Raw genomic sequence first — 20,023 nt, forward strand, 5'->3', positions numbered from 1 at the left:
AGCCTGAAATTCTACTCTCACATATTTCACTCCAGGGAGAATACTATAATCTTTCCAGTCTTTCCCTGGCCTTGTCCCTGACGCAAATTGCCGTGCACCGCACCAACCTTGGCTGCATGTGTGTTATCGGACGTCTTGTTTACAGAACATTCTGTCGAGGAGAAAGCAAAGGAGAACAAAGATGCTGGTTGAACAATGTAAAGCCTGTGTCACTCCGTGTTCAGTTTGTTGGACGTGCAGGATGTTTTCAGGAACAATTCACCTGGGAGGAAAAGAAGGCAGAACCAGAGTGTTCAGCACAAGACAGAGAAATAAAATAGGAATAACTAACAGACTTTAGTTTACCTACAGTATGGCGGAATCAGATGGATTATGATTTTTTTTTTACCAAAAGACCTTCCGTCTCGTTTGAAGATGGGATTAACTGTAATAAAATACATAAATTGGCGGTTAGATATTAAAAATCACAGCTATGTGATTTGCTCTTTACTAGGGTTGCAAAATTCCAGAGATATTCAAGATTAAAACGTATGGGAATTAATAGAAATGAATGGGAAATAACAGGAATAAAATGGAGTTTATTTGCTCAGACTGTTATTACTATGTCATACAGATAGAAACAAATATTTTACCATGTCATAAGCAGACATAATTGTAAATCCTTCCAATTGAGATAAAAGAACCCCATCAATTTAATTGATTTGAATGTAAATGATGTTGACTCTTAACATTTGTTTAAAAATGTAGCAACCCTATATACTGTTGGGGGAAACTATATATATGTTTCCCCCAACATAAGTCCACTTTTTAAAGGTATGATTTGTATATCAAACCCAAATTTCCAAGCTTAACTTCCCTTTGAAAGTTTCCTAACAGTGCGCGTCATGACTGGCATCTGACAATGTAAGTCGTTAAAAGGGTTTCTTTTCCTGCCAAGTGGAGTTGAGTTGCCCTTCATCCAGAATTTAGATTTGATATCCTTAAAAGGCAAAACTGTGGATGAGCGGGGGGGGGACGCCGTCTGCACACAGAGAACCAGACCTCACTATGTGTCTTCTTCTTCTGGGGTCCTCATCATTTTCATTTGAAAGGCTTGTTGAATGAGCCCGTCTAGATGAAGGGGCGGGTTTAGCCGTGGGTCACTGCCGCAAATACAAATCTGCCTGAGGTGCTGACGGCTGCTGTCATGTTCCAGAGAACACTGAGGGCCTTCATATGTGTCCGCACCTTATCGCTTCTAATTTCCAAGGACTGCATTTCTTCAAGATCTTCGGTACCAGCCGTGTCAGAGCGGTATTATTAGCCAACACACACACACACACACATACACACATTCACATCCATTCCAGTCTCCTTGTGGTCAGACACAGCTGCAGACGAGAAAAAATCTAAACACTCGCATTCTCTCAAACATACACACAGTCATGCACATGCCTCTTTTTTTCAACTGCACCCAAACTGTTGAGCCTTTCAAACTGCTCGTCATGTCAGTCACACCCTCAGTTATTTGCAAATGCCCACTGATGGCGGAAAGGGCTGTTTATTTCTCTTTAAACAAGTGACCACATACGCTTACACACACACACACACACACACACACACACACACACACACACACACACACACACACACACACACACACACACACACACACACACACAGCCCAGTTCTATGTATTGGCCATTCACTGATATGTTTTCCCACAGTATGCGAGACTGAAGAGAAAGCAGTCGAGTGTGTGCAAAGTTAAATGTAATCAGGAACTGGAGTGAAAGGCCCTCATTAGTAAGAACGTTACCTTATCAGGCTCAGACTAGAGATACGGCCTGCCAGCACTCCAACAAAGGAATTTGTCTTGTTTGCACAGTATGATATGTTTACAGTAGACTGAAAATGTACCAGCCAGCCATCCAGCCAGCCAGCGCGACCTAGTGTCTAGTCCAGTAGCAAATTATACAAAAACACTTCATACAAATGAAGATTAATATTTGAACCTCGAGTCATTACACTGAAAGAATTGGTTCCAAAGATTCTATCACGTATAACATTCTTGTGGTGTGACGCGTATTTTGACTCAAGTGGCAATTTCATGAGTTAAGGCGTGAGGTCATAAGTGGTAGGTGCTCTTAGTGTGACTTTAAACAAACATTCCCTGTGATGAAAAATCTCTGTGCGAGAGAGAGAGAGAGAGAGGGTCTCTTGATCCAAAAGATTTGCTGCCGTGCTCGCTGCCGTCCATTGAAAGCTTGCTTTGTAACCCGAGTCCCCCCTCACACCAGGAGGCACTGTGGCCTGTTCGCGACTCAGCATTACGGATGAAAAGGGTGATACGATCCGACACACGAGGCAGTGCGTCTTGCGGCCGAGATGTCCTTCTACGCAAAACAGAAATAGACAACATTTATATCTTTCAGATGCACACAGAAAAAAATCTTTTTCTTTATGTTGTTTTGGAGCCAAAGCCGCAGCTGTCAAAGCCTCCGTTTGATCAGATGAGTTGGAAGAAATCAGCATGTAAGAATAATCCTCTACTTTTAGCATTTTCTGTTTCATGCTTTGTCCTCTTTTTGCTCCACCAGTCCTCCCTTCTCTCCGTGGCCCAGACAGTGAGAGTACAGCATGCCTCTGCTCTGCACTAAGCTTTTTCACAGATCCAGACCAGGATCTCTGCGGGCAAACAGACTGATTATGGCTCTGCTCGGCATTAATTGGCTGATTAACATAAGGACAGTTTAGCACTTCACTGTCCCACACTCAGGATATCAATCAAAGGAGAGGCTGTGCCAGCTGGACCGCCGCCTACAGCTCTACACAGACAACTGTACAGAGAGAAAGAGGAGGTGAGGGTTCAGAACGCAGCTGAAAGGGGGAGTTGATCCACTCTTTGGCCGGACAGAGTACTGCAGTCTGTACAGTGTTTGGGAGTACAGGTAGTTCCAACTTGGCTGCTTTTAAAAGCCTGAAGCAAAAATATCTAATGTTCCTTTTACACACGAGTCTCTGTGCAGACATTAGTTTGTTAGTAGACTAATCAGTGTTTTTGGTCCCAGTCAACTTAAGATTTATTTAGACAATAAGTAGTTTTTTATGTGGTGCTTTTGTGTGACTCTTTGTGGAAAAGCTCAGTGTTGCGTATCTGTTCTGTTAAATCAACTAATCAATTAGAATGAGTGGACTAACATTTCTTTGGTAGAGGACGGCTCTATTTTTAAGCTTTCTTCTCATGAATTGAACAAGTTGAGCTTTTCATGTCTAATAACACCAGTGGATCCGCTATCATTTCATCACATCAAAGGATCTCAGAAGCCGAGGAACCCCAGAAACATCTGCCAGCTGTCCGTACGCAGCATTCCAGACACGGACACATGTCTCCTGTTTTTTATCTTGCACCTCCGCTGCAGATAGTGTGAACTAAATATTGCTATTTTCTCCGTGACGGGAGTGACGTGATGGAGATGTCCTCTGAGCTCTTTTTATAAACACTTTATTGCCAAAAAAACAGTTTCTAGTTGTATAACCTTTTTATCATTTGGTGCGCCCTGCATCATTTCATCTTTATGTTTTTAACATAAAAGGGAAATTTACACTATTAGTTGCACATTTTAACATGATACAATTTTAATATAATGTGACAATTGAAATCCATTCTGTTTAGCTGAGTCCGTATCATGGCACACATCTCTACTGGAGTGGCATTTCTACTGGTTATAAACCACCACACGCCCATCTTTAATTACAATGCACAGTGTTTGTTCAGTGTCTGTGTTCAGCCTCTCCTCTTTCTCAACTTGCGTGTTCTTTTCTGCTTTTTAAGTTCATCTTCCTGCATCGTCATATCTTCTCTTACTTTCCATTTCGAAATTATGTCTTTATTTTTTTTATTTTCTCTTTTGTTTTTTCATTCCCACGCAGGTTCTTGCTAACAGTTTAACACGTACTTTTTAGAGGTGTTCAGCAGGTTCCTAAGAGAAGCAGTGTTAAATCACAGCATTGCTCACATAGCTCCAAGACTATTTGGTTTGACTCGAGAGACATCAGAAGCATTTCTGTGACAGAACAGCAGTCCCACATCTACGGTGAAATAACCTTAATCTGCCATTCCAGCATTTTTGCGTTGTGACTAGTCAGGTTGTATGCCAAGTGTGTTTCGCTCTTTCATTTGACTTCAAAACATTGTCAAATGAACGTCTGCCAGAGCCGCTGAATTGACTTTTGAGGAAAAAAAGCTTAATCTATGTAAATCTTTGGCTGCTTGTTTGTCAAGTGGTTGATCAGAGACGGTTCACAGCCGGTGTTCAAGGGGGGCTTTGAGAGCTCTCGTGCTTTTTCAAGCAGACTTGGCTCGCGTGCTGCAGAGCGCCACCCTTACCCCCCCAGCCCCCCCCCCTTTGGGTGTTTGAGCCCGCCATTCAACTCCAGTGTGCAAACAGGTGACATTCTGACAAGTGATGACTTGGTCTTATTGTTGGGTTTAGCCCGTGCACCTGGGATTTTTCCTCTGCATAGCGAGAGAGAGGTGGTGTTCAGGCCAGCTGATGTTCCTGTGAGCCAAACCCGTACAGCTGCTCAGCTGTGTGTGTGTGTGTGTGTGTGTGTGTGTGTGTGTGTGTGTGTGTGTGTGTGTGTGTGTGTTCTTGTGCCTGTGTTTAGGCACACTCTTGCCTCTTGAGTAAACACAGTAAATGCAGTGTGTAGTTACTGTATCGCTGCTCTCCGATCTTCACTGCACTTCCTATTGTTGCCCTTGCAGAAGGATAGGAAGTGTGGGGTTGATAAGCCACCACATGAGAGCAGATGCAGAAAACAAAGTATAAGGTTGTCAAATGTTCAGTCTTGTTCATTCTCGTTTATTGTTAGTGGAGTGAAATCAAACATTTTACACACTTCGTCATACAGTCCCAGTGAAACGCAATTTAGAGCGTCTTAAACGTCTGTACTGTAACATTTTTCACAATGTACATTTATCAGGATTTTAAATCAAATCCTTCACATTTTATTGGACCGCTAAAACGTTGGCAAGCTTAGTGCAATACGGAGCTACAGAGGACTGTTGGCTCCTCACGCAGGGAGAGATGAAAAGGAAACGTTGCTGATCTTGAAGCAGTGACACAGTGTGTTGAAATTGGTAAGGATTCTCAGATGACTTGGTGGTGTCATAAAATAAAATAAAAAAAACATGAAAAACAACTGAAACGTTGGCGACTAGCTAGCCACACCGCTAATATAAAGCCGCACCACACTGTCTTTGGATGGTAGTTGCTGACAGTGTGTTTGGATATTTGTTTACAAAATGTGGCTGAGGCCTAATTCGTTCAAAACATTTAAAACTGTTTTTCAGAAGAGGAAAGACAGGGATTGATTTAAAAAGAATAAGAATTGTACATATATTTGGCATATAACAAGAGATAAATGAACAATTTAACACATGGAAACAGGAGTAAAACTGAGAAAATGTATTTTTCATTCCCTGTGGTCTTTAAACTCCTACTGCTAATGTCTCGCCATAAATGATATCATGTGCCACAAAGTCTCCCGTCGCTTCTACACAAGAGGAGGAAGTGCCTGCCTGTAGCCTGTTATCAGCTGAGCCCTGGTGGTTGGCGGTGGATCACGTTCTGTCTTTGAAGGCCACGGAGGATCTGGCAACCGTACACCCCCCCTCTCTCCTTCGCTTCTCACTTTGGTCTCGCCTGTTTTCCGTCCTCATCTGGCAGATAATTGTCCCTACAGTTATGGGTTTTATGTGTGTGTGTATGTGTTTGGGGTTCATAATTGATAGCAGCAGCCAGACTCTCCATAACTTCCGGTTCAGTCCCACAGCTGCCTCTCTATCGATGAAATTACGCCACGGATCAGAAATGAGCCATTATACTGCTCGGCATTGTTATTGAGTGAATCATGAGTGCACTGCAGAGGTTCAAAAATACAAATGGTCTGCAATTTTAATCAGATATGTCATGATGTGTCATCGAGCTAAAACACAAACAATTGTCTTCTTGCCAGAGGCGTTAACACGTCATAACATAATCTGAATTTGAACACAAATATATATAGTTCATGCCAAAGATTAGAAATATTGTCAAAACATTGCTGCAACAAGCCCCACTGACACTACAAATTATTATTAATATTTTTTTTTTTTTATTGCTTATAATAGGTAAATAAAAGTGTTGCATAAAGGAGAAAAAAAAATCATTCTTGAAATTAAGAAAAGTTGTTTTATTTAAAGTTTATTATTAATATTATGTTTTTCTGGCCTTGAAGGATTGTAAAAAAAAAACATGTATCGGCATAAATAGTAACAGAAACACGTAACATTATTAAAAATATCATATTCACCTTTTACAATATTTAGTATTTTTGTAGAGTGAGTTTTTTTTGACTAAGCCTAATTTTTTTATAACAATTAGTGTAAAAAGTGTTATTAGCATTTAGTAATGGCACTGTAAATGTACACACCTGACATGGAGCTTGTCGCTCAACGCTTTAACCCCGAATGTTATGTCTGCTGATTACACAGTCAGGTCACCTCGACTCAACGCAGGTGATGACGTGTCAGTATTTAAACTGCACCAAACCTTTCAGACCTACCTGTAGCAACACACGTGCAATGCATGGCACACAAAACACAAATACCCCCCCCCCCCCAATCATTTTAATGCCCTCACTCACTGTAACACATGGCAGCGTCGGGGCGGAAATAATGACACGAGAGGCTGAGAGGGCCGCTGATGCGAACCAGATGAGCCACTCACGACTTTCTTAAAAGGCAGAGAGGAGAAGGAACGAGAGCAGAACTGGACAAACTGTGAAATGACAACAGCACACGCAGCGGGCGACGTTGAGTCAACTCATCCGTGTACACGCACGACAGGTTCATCCAAACTATGTCAACACTTAACATGTGTTTTTAGATACTTCTGTTTGTTTGGAAAGACCTCTGCTTCTTCTCGTATTTACTGCACAGGTGTCTTATACGCTGTGGGGACGCAATACACAGAGCGCTGCTATGCACAATATCAGAGTCTTTCATTTTCTAACATGTGGGATGATGTTATTGGAATCTAAGTGGATCTTTTTTCTTTTTTTTTTAATGTGAGCAGTGTTGCAGCGGGCTTGGCCCTGAGCCTGCCCGAGGCCCGGTTCAGCACCGCTCTGCTCTGGCCCCGGACCACAAAGTGCATTTTTCTCTCTCATGCGGCCCCTGACCTCCTGACGCATTTCCTGACCCAGGAAATAGAATTAACACCTCGGCCCGGGCCTTGGGGGTCCCACAGCCGCATACACAGCTGTCCATTAGCTCGGCCCAGTCCAGTCCAGCTAGCTAGTGCTTCCACCACAACTGAACCAAAGATGGAGAAGTAGGAGGTTTTCTTTTGCAGCGTATGGAGGGAGCTTATTTGACCGCATGTTTTTATGTCTTAAAGGGTTTTAGTGCAATTGCTATTTCAGTAATAACTGGGGCCAAATAAGGAGATATATTTACCTACTTTTCTAGCTGTTGTAGCCTCGGCCATCAAAGGTTTCTCTTACTACTCGTGCTATTTTTTGTCTGCAAAAAAAAGTAGCATAACTGCACTGTGACTAAGAGTTTGCTGTACTGGGTTGCTGTGATTATTTGGACAGGATTCCCAAGAAGTCAGACTAATGGCTCATGCAAATTAACATGAAATAAAATGACTGACAACTTAAAGGGTGAAATGGATATTGAGGTTGGCCATTTCAGCCGTGGTTTTGGAGTATTTTTGACCCTCCGGCTCTGAGAGGATCAGTCTTCCTCCCAAAACCTCATCTAAGACGGCCAAGTTGTGATGGAGCATGTCTGAACTTCCTGATCTGTATTCGGATCTCAACTCCCGGTCTCAGTCGAGTATTGAGAGAAGTTTTCTTGATATCTTGTGCATCAGACTCTAATGTTGCAGCCCGACTCTGTAATGTTCTTTTAGAATAAAAATCTATACGAAATGAAATGCAATTTTTTTTCCACCAGGAGTTTTTTTTTTTTAATAATATGGTGGTTTTCCGATGTTACGAGTGCAGTAAATCTGGGAACTGAGCTTTAAGAAGAGAAAAGTGGATTATCTGTTTATTAGATATTTTATGTGAGCCATATTTCACCAGAGATGGTTCTCGATATTCCAGAGTCTAAGTGCTTTATCTGTTTTCTTCATTAGTCAAAGGCTCTTATGGAGGCAAGCAAAATGCACACATCTATACGTGTTTGCTCGCTCACAATCTCACACACACACACACACACACACACACACACACACACACACACACACACACACACACACACAGATTAGCTAGTTCCTGCGTTTAAGCACCCCATGTGTTTGCATTTTAGTCACACATTGCCAATCTCATGGGAGCACTTTGAAGCATACTCCTCCAGAGCAGATCATAAAACAGGAGTATAAGTAGTTTTTCACATAGTTGTATCCCAGAACACCCACACCACCCACCTCCACCGCCTCCCACCCAACAGCTCGCTGCCTCCACCTTCCACCTCCACGTCCATTTACTCTCCAAAGTGCAGGGTGAGCATTTGGTTCAGGGGTTTGCTACGACCGAGCCTCTAGCGGCTCCCCTCACATTGTTTCTCTGCAGATGTTGCGTAGAAAGACTCACAGAGGCAGCAGTGCCGGAAGTCCTGTGATATTTAGGAATTTACATTTCACATTTCTGTGATTATAACACTATCAACATCGGAGAGAAATGCACCCCAGTGGCTGTTTCTTTCTATGTTTGCCTGCAGTATTGTATCTCAATCCCAACCTTTGCACCTCGACATTTCTGAAAATGAACCAAACCACAGCTGTACTGTAGGAGGTGTTCAAGAACCACACATAAAACAACCCCCACAGTTGAATTTAAGGCGACGCCATCGATTCAGTTTAACGAAACCAAAGTGATGAATTTTCCCCTGCTGCTCGAAGTAGTTCATGATATAATGTGTGTCCATGGAGGATGTATGATTGACCGGTTTGTATTTCTGTCTCCGCAGTACTTCGAGGTGCCCTTCGACTCCAACATGAACCGTACAAAGAACCGCCCGCTCGTCAGAGGACAAATCAGGTACCGTTTCTGTCTTTGTGCTTATTTAACAGCATTTGTCCACATGGTCTTCTGTCTGAGACATTTGGCGTATCAACCTCATCTGCTTAGCAAGAGTTGGAGTTCAGTTCAGTATAGAGGCAGCCCAGCAAAACTACATGAAAGCTACTCCCAAAACTGCCTTATGTGCAATTCATACAGGACAAATGTGAAAGTCTGCTGAAGCTGTCTTTATCACTGACCTCATTCTTGTCCAGGCTTGATGAGGGATATTTTTCTAAAGGGCAATACACCACATATTGACTTATGATATCAAAGCATTTGGGTATTTGCTGGCATTATTATAATGACCACACCTTTTAATGAAACCGTAGCACTGAGCAAACATCCATGCTGATTTATAACCCTTCTGTTCCACTTTAAGTTATTGAGCTATCTGAAACAGTCCAGCAGCTGTGTATGCAGAGTAGCAGGAGCTGCCAACAACAGAAATGCCATGCCAGCCTGTACACCTGTCAGGTGGAATGCATGCTTAAGGGAGGACCGAGGTCGGATGTTAGGGTGTAGTTTACCTGCTCACCCTTATTTTGCTACCTCCACTGTTTAAGATGTCAGATAACCTCGGCATTGGCGCTCGATGAACCGTGTGCATCGCCACGCTCCTGCAAAGCTGACTCACTGACTGGATAATACACCCGTCTCTACCTGCCCCTTTGGGAAGCTGCCACCCTTAAGCAGCAGGCACACACATTCACTGATGCATAAACCGAAACAACAACAAAACACAAAACCAACCGCGTGTACTCTTCACCCATTGTCAGTGCCAGGAAACTGCCTCCTTTGCGTTTCACTCTTACAGGAAAAGAGCGCGGTCTCTCCTTTCATTTTAATTCAGTTGGAACGAAAGCAAACAACCTGTTGACATAAGAGGATGAAACGCCTTCCACAACAGTCCAATCCATGCGCAGCTAACAAGGGGAAGCTAAAAGGCCTCTGTTGCCTTCTGATATAAACCAGCAACACAGGCAACTTTACGACTGAAACTTGTAAGTCCCCCAGCTGGACCTTGACCCACAGCTATCTCATCCCAGTTTTCAGGAATTCCCCACTGACATGCTGTTTAAAAGTGGACTCTCGTGCTGCTGAGCTGGTGATTGAAGATGTTCTCTCGCTATCTAAACACAGCCTCTTCTCTCTGGCTTTTAGCCTGACAGGAGAGGAGGTGTGTGTCCGTCTGTCGCTGAGGCGCACCGAGACACAAGATCTCTGGCTCTTTGTTTTCTCCCGTCTTCTCTCTCTCTCTCTCTCTCTCTCTCTCTCTCTCTCTCTCTCTCACATACAAACTTGTGTAGAGACAGCGGGCAGATGGGAGGCTGGACCGTTCTGTCAAACAAACCATCAGAAGGCCAGATTTGACACATTTTCCGTGTTGTCTGCAGGACAAGGCTTTGCATAAGCCGCACGACGTCCCTCCTCTACATCTGTGTTACTGGAGGAAGTCTGTCTGCCCGGCACGATGAGAGTTTCGGAAATAGTTTGTCATCTCATGTCTGGACGACAATAGTGTATCATCTTTCCCACCTCTTATTGTTCTTCTGGAAAATGTGGTTGACAGTTGACAGTCCTTCTGTAGTGGTTTTGCAGAGCTGGAGGATTCCACATGTGGTGATGCTGAATAGCTTTCAGCTCGGTAAGAGAGGGAACATGGAAGATTAGTAATGATTTAGTTCTCTTTCAGCTGCATCTCATTGTCTTCATTGGAAAAAGTGCTCTATTGAGCTAACTTTGTCAATCTATTATTTAAAAGGTCAAGAATGAACTTAAACTGGTTTTATTATGTTGTTTTTTTTTACAGGAATTTGTCCTGTCAAAATCATGTAGCCAGAGAATACATTTTTTTTTATGGCAAAAAAGGGTTAGCACGCTGTGAAACAATTCAGTGTGCTGTGAGTTATTGTATTATTCAGTTAATAGCTTTTTATGCAGAGCCACATCTCAGCTAAAGTTGGCTTCATTCTTATTAATGTCACTTAACCCCCTGATCTCTGCATAGTTTAACATCTAAACCAAACTACTTTGCCTTTTCTGCACAAATTTGCAGCGTTTGTTTCTTATTATATTGGGTATTTGGGATAATGATCTTGCAGCAAGAGTCATTTTCAATTTTTACATTTTTATATTTGCTCCAATGTGGCTGTTAATACATTAACTGTGTACGTTTGTGGAAATAGTCCTTATGTGTGCGATGTCTAGTCTTTGTAGGAGTCAGTTATGTGGGGTCTGTTCTCCGTTTTACAGCAGTCCCTGAAGCCCCCGTGTTGTAGGCCATGCTTCCACATAACGTTTTGCCCTCTCTGACCACTAAAATATAAAACAGGTAACTACGTTTTAAGAAAAATCCTTTTATTTCTTTAACCTAAGGGATAAAGTCCTAATGTTTATATTTGGATCCTTGGACCGTGATTGTGGTCTAACCAGAGGGCCACATCTTTTGGCTCTCTGTGTTGACTTTACCAACCTAAAATGTGACTGCGGCTGACTCAGACTGTAAGTGAAGGACAGTAAACACACCTCAGGTCACGTGACTCCCCGACCCCCACCGAGCCAGCCCACAGCCAGACTGTCGACAGCCCAAAGCCAGCCTGCACGGCCCCACCTCAGCCCACATAAAACAGACACAACACCACTAATCACATTAATGCACCAATCTCCCCGCTCCGCCACACCACCAAAATAAAAGCCCCTGTTTGCTTTTTGAAGTAAAAGGGGTCTGCGTTTGGTCAAGATTTGAATCTACCCTCCCTTTAATTTATGGAGCATTTACTGGTGAATTTGAACCAGACCTTGCCATCACTGCTTTCAATAAAAGAGGAGGAGGAGGAGGAGGAAGTTTTCATCCGGCTAAAAGCCTGAGCCGCGGTGGTTTTCTTCAGCTAGGTTTGATCTCTGGCGTGTGCACATGCTCTTCATCTTGCAGGGCTACTTTTATCCCCGACAAACTCTTATCAGATGAGCTTCCTCTAAGCCTCCCGTTTTGAGACTCAGCCATGCACGGCTGCTGACTGTTGGTGTGTGGCCCCCCTTGGTGTGTATGTGACTGTGTTGTGTGTGTGTGTGTGTGTGGAACATGTGGAGCTATCGTTGTCTTATCTGGTGTCTGCACAAGCCCACAAAACTTTATCATCCCATAGTTCCTGTGGCAGTTATGGGCTTTTGTCTGAGCCTCAGTCTGTGTTTTGTAACTTGCCTTTGTTTATATTTATCTTTCTCTTCCCTCATTCTCATATTGTCTTCTTCTGTTTCTTTTTTGCTTACTGCCCCCCCCTCTTCATCAGCCCCCTCCATGCCGTGTCCTTCGCTCTGGCTTGTGGGATTCCCGGAGTGGCTCTCCTCACGCTGGTGGTAAACCCATTGACGGGCTTCCTTGGCGCCCTCAACATCTTCCTGTACACCTGCTGCTACACTCCGCTCAAGAGGCACAGCATCGCCAACACCTGGGTGGGAGCGGTGGTGGGTGCGATACCTCCTGTCATGGGCTGGACGGCGGCCACCGGTTGTCTGGGGCCAGGTACGACTCAGAGATACCCCGTGTATTAGAGGACACATGTATGTCAAGGTGGCTTCAAGAGAAGTATCAGTTAAAAGACATTTTAAATTTAAAGAAATTTATCAAACATAGATGCCAAATATTCCCTTGATCAGGCCCTTTTTAAAAGGGTGCATTTGTTGATTTTCTGTTTTATATCAATGTAAATTATAAATCTTTAGGTTTTGGAGTGTTAATCGGATGACACAAGCAATTTGAAAACATCATTTTGGGCTCTAGGAAACTAAAGTGGGCTTAATTCATTACTGAAAGCCCTGCTATTTCCAGTCTAGGAGAAAGATCTGCTGCTGTATACGTAATAGAGCTTTTAAATGTTCATATAAGCGTATAGGCTCGTTGAAATACAGTGTTTTGTTTGTTTATTTTCAATGGATGGACTCATAAATATGCAGTCTGAGCAGCTATTGAATAGTTGGACAAAGCGTAGTTATTTAAAATCATTTCATAGACTAAACTTAAGCTATAGACTAAATGACACATAAATAAATATTGAACTTAGCTATGTGGTTTAACCAGGGCTTTCACTGTGTTCCTGCACTGATCCTCTTTAGCTCTTGTTCCTGGTTTCCGTGGAGTTTGAATGCACTGATTGTAAGTCGCTTCGAACAAAAGCGTCCGCCAAACGAAAGAGACGTTAAGTTAGTGGAGAGACGGAGGCCGAGGAGCTTATTCAGCTTTTTGTTGGACACATTAAGTGTTGTTATGGCAACTGTATGAAATGTGTGTCCATCATGTTGAGGTTGTATCCCAGAGAAGTGCTCACATAGGTTCATATTTAATGCTCCAGATATATGGTCTGCTCCTCCAGCATTATGTTTAATACATTTAATGGCCTTTCATCTTTAAAATGAAAGCAGTTCTGCTACATTAAAGGACCCCTGATTCCACAGTAACTCATCCCCAATATGGAAGCTTTAAAAATAACAATCTAGCATTTTCTGTGGATGAGCCTGTGAGATGAACCTGCCCTTTGGATGAACTGCGTGTTATCAAATGATTACACTAAATATATCTCTATAGATGAACCCTCAGAGAGGAGGACACTATCACACACTGTTTTCATCCAGGATTTCACAGGTTTACTAAAAGCAACGCAGAAGAGAACCTGAGTCTCTGCTGCTTTCTGTGCTCGGCTCATTTACGCTACACAGGAACAACACTGTGTACAAAATGAATGATGGGAGTCACAAACAAGTGAGCAATCTCCCTTCTTTGAGGGTTGCACATGTGCATTACCAATTCATTTCGAGAAGGTGCAAGAAGAGAGTGTAACATTAGCCAGGGCTAGCAAAATGCCAACAATGTGGAAATATTTTACACTGGAAATCTGTCAAACTAGATGATAAAAGAGACTTCAATGGCATTCATTCCCTGTATGCATTTGTTTATATTTTACAAAGGGTTTAACCATACATATCCATATTTATCCATACGGGGTTAGTAGTACACGCCTGTTTAAAGATAATAATATGTTTTGTATTAACGGTATCGGCCGATATGCAAATTCTGAAGGATAAAATGGTTCTAAAATATGTCTAGTAGTGACATAAGAATAGCAGGGAGGTCTGAATATGAGATTATACATGAAGACGTCAGTTGCATTGCTTGTTTTTTTATTATAGTACCCGATATTTTGTAGTTCTTTTAGAAAATGGACCAGATGTTCTTGATGGAATAAACTTGGTGATACTAGTTTTTGTGAAGGTCAAAACTCCTTTTTTTAAATATTATATCTTTTAGAATATAAAGTAAAGAGATATAAATGTGTTTAAGTTATTGAAGTGCTATCTTTTATTACCATCATAAGATTAAAAACAAGTACTTTTTACGCAAAGATTCACAACATAAAACTTAGTCCTGCACCATTACTCCCCTCCGTCCTCATTCTTCTCTCCCTCCCTCTGTCTCCCCCCCCCCCCTCCCCAGGTGCTTTGTTAATGGGTGGCTTCCTGTACAGCTGGCAGTTCCCCCACTTCAACGCCCTCAGCTGGAACTTGAGGGAGGACTACTCCCGCGGCGGCTACCGCATGATGTCCGTCACCCACCCCGGCATGTGTAAGCGCGTGGCCCTGCGCCACAGCGTGGGCCTCATCGGCCTGTCCACCTTGGCGCCCGTGCTGGACGTCACCACCTGGACGTTCCCCGTCATCTCCCTGCCCATCAACCTGTACATCAGCTTCTTGGCCTTCCGCTTCTACCGGAAGGGCGACCGCAGCAGCGCCCGCAAGCTGTTCTTCTGCAGCCTGTGGCACCTCCCCATGCTGCTGCTGCTGGCGCTCCTGTGCAAGAAGCCTCGGACGGAGCAGGAGGAAGCAGCTCCACCTGCAGCCTCTTTAGCCCTCGCACTGCAGAGCTAACTAGTTTCAAAGATGCCTAAAGACTTCCTAAGACCTGAGAGCTTTACTTCAACCCTCAGAGTCTCCCTTAACCACTCGTTGTGCTCGGACGGTTCCGGATGACGGACACTTTATTTTATCTGTTTAATTGAAGCCGCTGGTGCTCGTTGCGGATCAGGAAATGAGCTGGATGTGATTTGGATCAAAATATCTGATTTACAGAAACCACACTGAATTTATTACATCATGCTGTAATCATTTCGATGTGTGTGTGCGCTGTATATATTCTGTATTTATTTATATGGGGGCCCGCCAGCTCCTCTCCATGTTGTACATGACTGATGTTGTATATCTTATACAGTGTGCTCTATGCATCCACACAGGGATCACCGTCTGCAGATCGATGCATTGTACAAATGCAAAATAGAAGAAGAGGCTATATAAAGGACGTGAAGACATCCAGTAATCACAAGACATGTTTGATTTCAGTCTGTGTATAAAAATAGGACAAATATAAACTCTTTGAAGCGGCTCTGTTCATTTCTCTTTAACCTGATGCCTGTGACTTGACTGTAAGTTTAGCTTCACTGTATTTTGCTACTCTGCAAATGCACTGATGGGTCATCATTCATTTTCATAACGGTTTCCTTCAACACGGTTCACCTCCACCAAAACAAAGGGAAAGGCTAACCCCTCTGTGACACACGAGGGCGAATGTTCTCTAACAATAAAAGCTTTGTGATTGTAATCCTGTCTCTTGTGTTAAATCATTTCTGTGTAAAGGTTCTAAATGGTGCATGGAGTGCAGAGGCCTCGTACGGAGCCTTGTTAGGTGGCGCCGGCCTCGCGTCCGCATAATATATGGATTTAAGTTTCAATTATAGCCTTAGAGGATATGCTCGCTTTAAGCACAGATCACCGTCCCTCCAATGAGCTCTATTTAGCAGCCCACCTCCGCACCTGTCAGTCAACATGTGCTCCCCTCCCGCCCCTTTTACCCCCTAGGTTTTTTTTGGTATTTGGTTACAATTCCATCACCGCACTCGGAGAAACCAGCGTCCCCCTTGTTCCCTTTCGCTGCCATCGTCCCTCCATAAAAAACGAGGGGGAACTGTGGGATTTAGTCAAGGCCGGGAGACCTGAAACGGCTCGACATCCTCGTAAAGTGTCTGACCGGATACAGAGTTTCATATCAGAGGGTGAAAGGGGAGCGATCGAGCCAGCTGTTACACTTGAGAGAAAAATGAGGGGGAAACACACACACACACACACACACACACACACACACACACACCACACACACACAACCTGTATGGAGATTGAATGTCAACCTCCAGGGCTCAGCGTGATGGCTTACAACATCCGCTGCTGTGGAGGTGGAGTGCTGGTGCTGTCTTGTCCTATCAGCCAGGAGCTTTTCTCTCTTTTTTTTTTTAAAATATATTTCTGGAGTTATTCGCTTTCATTGTTACTCCTACTTCTGTGGCTGATGGTTGAGCGTATGCATTATATTTAGTTTTCAGCATTAAGGCCAATAGCTGAGCTCTCAACAGGTGCTTGATTTATGAAGCCACAACCTGCAGAGGCTTTCCTCCTCAGACTCTCCAGGAGAGATGTCCCCGAGCTGCTGCTCTGATGAAAGGTAAATCCATCCATTATTTAAACTAAGAGCCTTTGCGTTTATTCTCAGAGTTGTTTTTAACTTCATGGACTTTACTTAAACTAACAACTGTTTTATTTTTACTGGCCATAGCACTCAAGAATATATTTTACTTTTTGTAACTTGTATTCCTTGTGCAGAGTGATGTAAGTGCCTTTTTTTCTAATCCATCTGCTGGAATATTGTCTGTGCTCGCCTTTAAATCTGGAGTTTACAGCGTGGACGCCGTGCGATCGTGATCTAGTGACATCACAGTAGTGTGGGAGCGATTCGTGGTTCGATATGTAACTTGTGTGTAAGTGGAAGCTTGTAACCTCCAGTACGAATACACTCAGAATGGACTTTACAGTGAAGCAGGAGATGGCTTGTGTCCAAACTTTTGAAATGATAAATATTTGCATATTACTTGATTTTTTTTTCTTCTTCTCAGTGGTTGAGGAGTCACTTTAAGAATTCTAATGAGGTAAGTAATCTTTTTTTTTTACTGGGGTAAACATTACACTCATTATTATTCACATCATATAATATATGATATATATTAAAAGATGTCTGGAGGGGATTTAAACATTGCGGCACTTAAGATGAAGCACATTTACTCATGTAAATTGGAGAAAAACTTCAAAAAGTCTATGTATTATAATTCCATATGTCAGCAATATTTCATACTCACTTCTTATATGCATAAAAACATGGAGGCTTCTCTCCTTCATATTTCTGATATCAGTCATTAAATCATTCATGTTATTTGCACAAATCTGTAAACAGGAGAGAGAGAAGGTGTGTGTGTGTGTGTGTGTGTGTGTGTGTGTGTGTGTGTGTGTGTGTGTGTGTGTGTGTGTGTGTGTGTGTGTGTGTGTGTGTGTGTGTGTGTGTGTGTGTGTGTGTGTGTGTGTGTGTGACCTCTGGCCTCTTTAAAGGTTTGGCTGTTGCAAAATAGAAAAAAATGCAAAGAGCTGCAGGAAACCTTAAAGCAGCTGAAATATACAACCAAATATATGAAACTCCTCTTTAAGTGCAGTAGAAAGAATATTAGAGAAATACATGCAAATACTTTAGAGTACGAAAAACTTGCATAAATAAAAAAACGAAACAGGTCTTCTGATTGGTCGAAATAGACATTAACTGACACATTAACAGAAGAATTAACTGTTTAAAAAAAAATATATTATTATTATTTTTTCATGAAGTTTGGCAACGTGTTCGATCACATTCTCTCTTTATTTAGTGTTATTATAATGACTCAGGCATTGTACAAACAAAATAAAAAATAAATATATATATATATATATATATATATTTAATATATATATATATATATATTTATTTATATATATATATATATATTTATATATATAACGGGCTGCAGCTCCTCTCGGTTTAGATGTGTTGACTCATCTCCAGTCTCGGATGAAAAATAGTCGCTTCAAGTTTATTTTCTTCTTCTTCTCCTCCTTCTTCTCCTTCTTCTCCTTCTTCTCCTTCTCTTTCTAAATGAAGTGCATATCCTCATTGCCTGGTCTGTGTTGTATTCTGGGCTCTGGTCTGTGTTGGTCTTTGTATAACAGTCCGGGTTTGGAACACGACTGAATTATGTCCCCAAAACAACATAAAACCTAATTATAATTATAAGGGCTTTAGATTCATCTCGGAGAGTTTTCTGAGGACTGTGAGAACTCTCTCTGTGATTATATTATATCATATCTGTCCAAGCAAAAACACACTCAATGTTTAGGAAAATAAATAAAAGGCAGATAATTATTTGGCCTTTCTGCTAATGTGCTGCCTGTTGAACAGACTCCTCCAGTGTGTCATGTTATGTCACAAACGAGGCAATAACAAAACAACAAAGCCTTTATTTCATAGTGATAATATCAAAATAAGTATATATTTATTTCCCATATTGAATAAGTTATAATACTCTTCTGTGTTTTAGCCGTAAAGAACACATGTTCAGCACAAAACACAAGTTTTAAAAGTGCATTAAAAGTAGTTCTAGTTAATAGATTATTTGCCATAAATGTAATTAAATTAAATGTGTAAATTATCAATTATCGGTGCAATATCTCTTTGGGGGAAAAGTGTTCTATTATGTTATCATTAGTTATTATTCCTCCACGTTTAACTGTTTCATAACGATCACAATAATTATATAATTAATGACATAACTTAAACAATGTAAATGTGTTGTAACGACCTGTTTCTCTGTTTAGTTCTATGAGTATAAAGGAGTAAAATGATAATCTGTGACGTCTCCATAACTTCTCCTTCAGTCTGTGTTCAGATTTAAATGGATGATTTCGCTCTGCTGGTATATTTTCTTTAACTCTTTCCTCCCAGTTTCTAAACTCCTGATGAGAATGATTTTTGTTAAAAGTGAAAAGTTTTCCAGAAGACTCCAGATATAGACACAGATATGTAACACATACTGCTGCTAAACTATAATTAATGGTGATTGTGCTTTTACTTTGGTGCAACTTCCCATAATGTCTAAAAAAAATCCTGCATTTCTTCAGGTTTTTTTTTTTTTCATGATTTTATAAAAAATAAATTGTGGTTTATACACTTTGTCTACTTGTTTTGAATATGTGTCTTCTATATCTTTATATGCTTTCTCTTGTTTTGAAAAGTGCAAAAAGAAAATGCTTATAATTTTGCTTTTATTGCCACAAATTACTTAGAAGCTAATTATTTCTTTATTTACTTATTTTATTGTTTATTTTTGCAGCAGTATTAAAACTTAACTATTAAACCAGAGTTAGCTAAAAGCCAATTTGCAACTGTTGTCCCTGGACAGGTAGACAATAAGTACATTTTTCATGATTTTATAAAAATAAATTGTGGTTTATACACTTTGTCTACTTGTTTTGAATATGTGTCTTCTATATCTTTATATGCTTTCTCTTCTGCAAAAAAAAAAATGCTTACAATTTTGCTTTTATTGCCACAAATTACTTAGAAGCTAATTATTTACTTATTTTATTGTTTATTTTTGCAGCAGTATTAAAACTTAACTATTAAACCAGAGTTAGCTAAAAAGCCAAAAAAAAAATGCTTAAAATTTTTGCTTTTATTGCCACAAATAAAAAGCAATTAAAAAAAAAAAAAAAAAAAAAAAAAACTGGGGAAAAAAAAAAAAAAAAAAGTTGCAAAATCTAAACAATTTCAGAAAAAACTTTTTAAAACTCGTTTGTAATAATTAAGAAACGAGAGTTAATTGTCGTCCGAGCCTCAATAAGAAACTTCTCCAGGCTGAGTCTCCGCACCTCCTGCTCCCACGACAGGCCCCGCCCCCTCCTCCCTCCCATTGGTCCTCACATCCACCTCCTGCTCACCTATTGGCTGCCCCAGCTGTCCCTCCAGCTC

The 20,023-nt window shown here is 41.5% G+C and overlaps 1 protein-coding gene across 1 annotated transcript in view; it reads left to right on the forward strand.

The window, feature by feature from the left end:
- Window positions 1-15,735, forward strand: part of LOC129091072 (protoheme IX farnesyltransferase, mitochondrial) — a 34,306-nt gene extending 18,571 nt beyond the window's left edge. The window contains exons 5-7 of the mRNA XM_054598523.1: window positions 9,008-9,078; window positions 12,393-12,625; window positions 14,591-15,735. Coding sequence (XP_054454498.1) covers window positions 9,008-9,078; window positions 12,393-12,625; window positions 14,591-15,021 — 735 coding nt within the window. The 3' untranslated portion in view covers window positions 15,022-15,735. The remainder of the gene's footprint in view (window positions 1-9,007; window positions 9,079-12,392; window positions 12,626-14,590) is intronic.
- The last annotated feature ends 4,288 nt before the right edge of the window (window positions 15,736-20,023 follow it).

This window comes from Anoplopoma fimbria, chromosome 5 (assembly GCF_027596085.1).
Source record: "Anoplopoma fimbria isolate UVic2021 breed Golden Eagle Sablefish chromosome 5, Afim_UVic_2022, whole genome shotgun sequence".
Lineage (NCBI taxonomy): Eukaryota > Metazoa > Chordata > Actinopteri > Perciformes > Anoplopomatidae > Anoplopoma > Anoplopoma fimbria.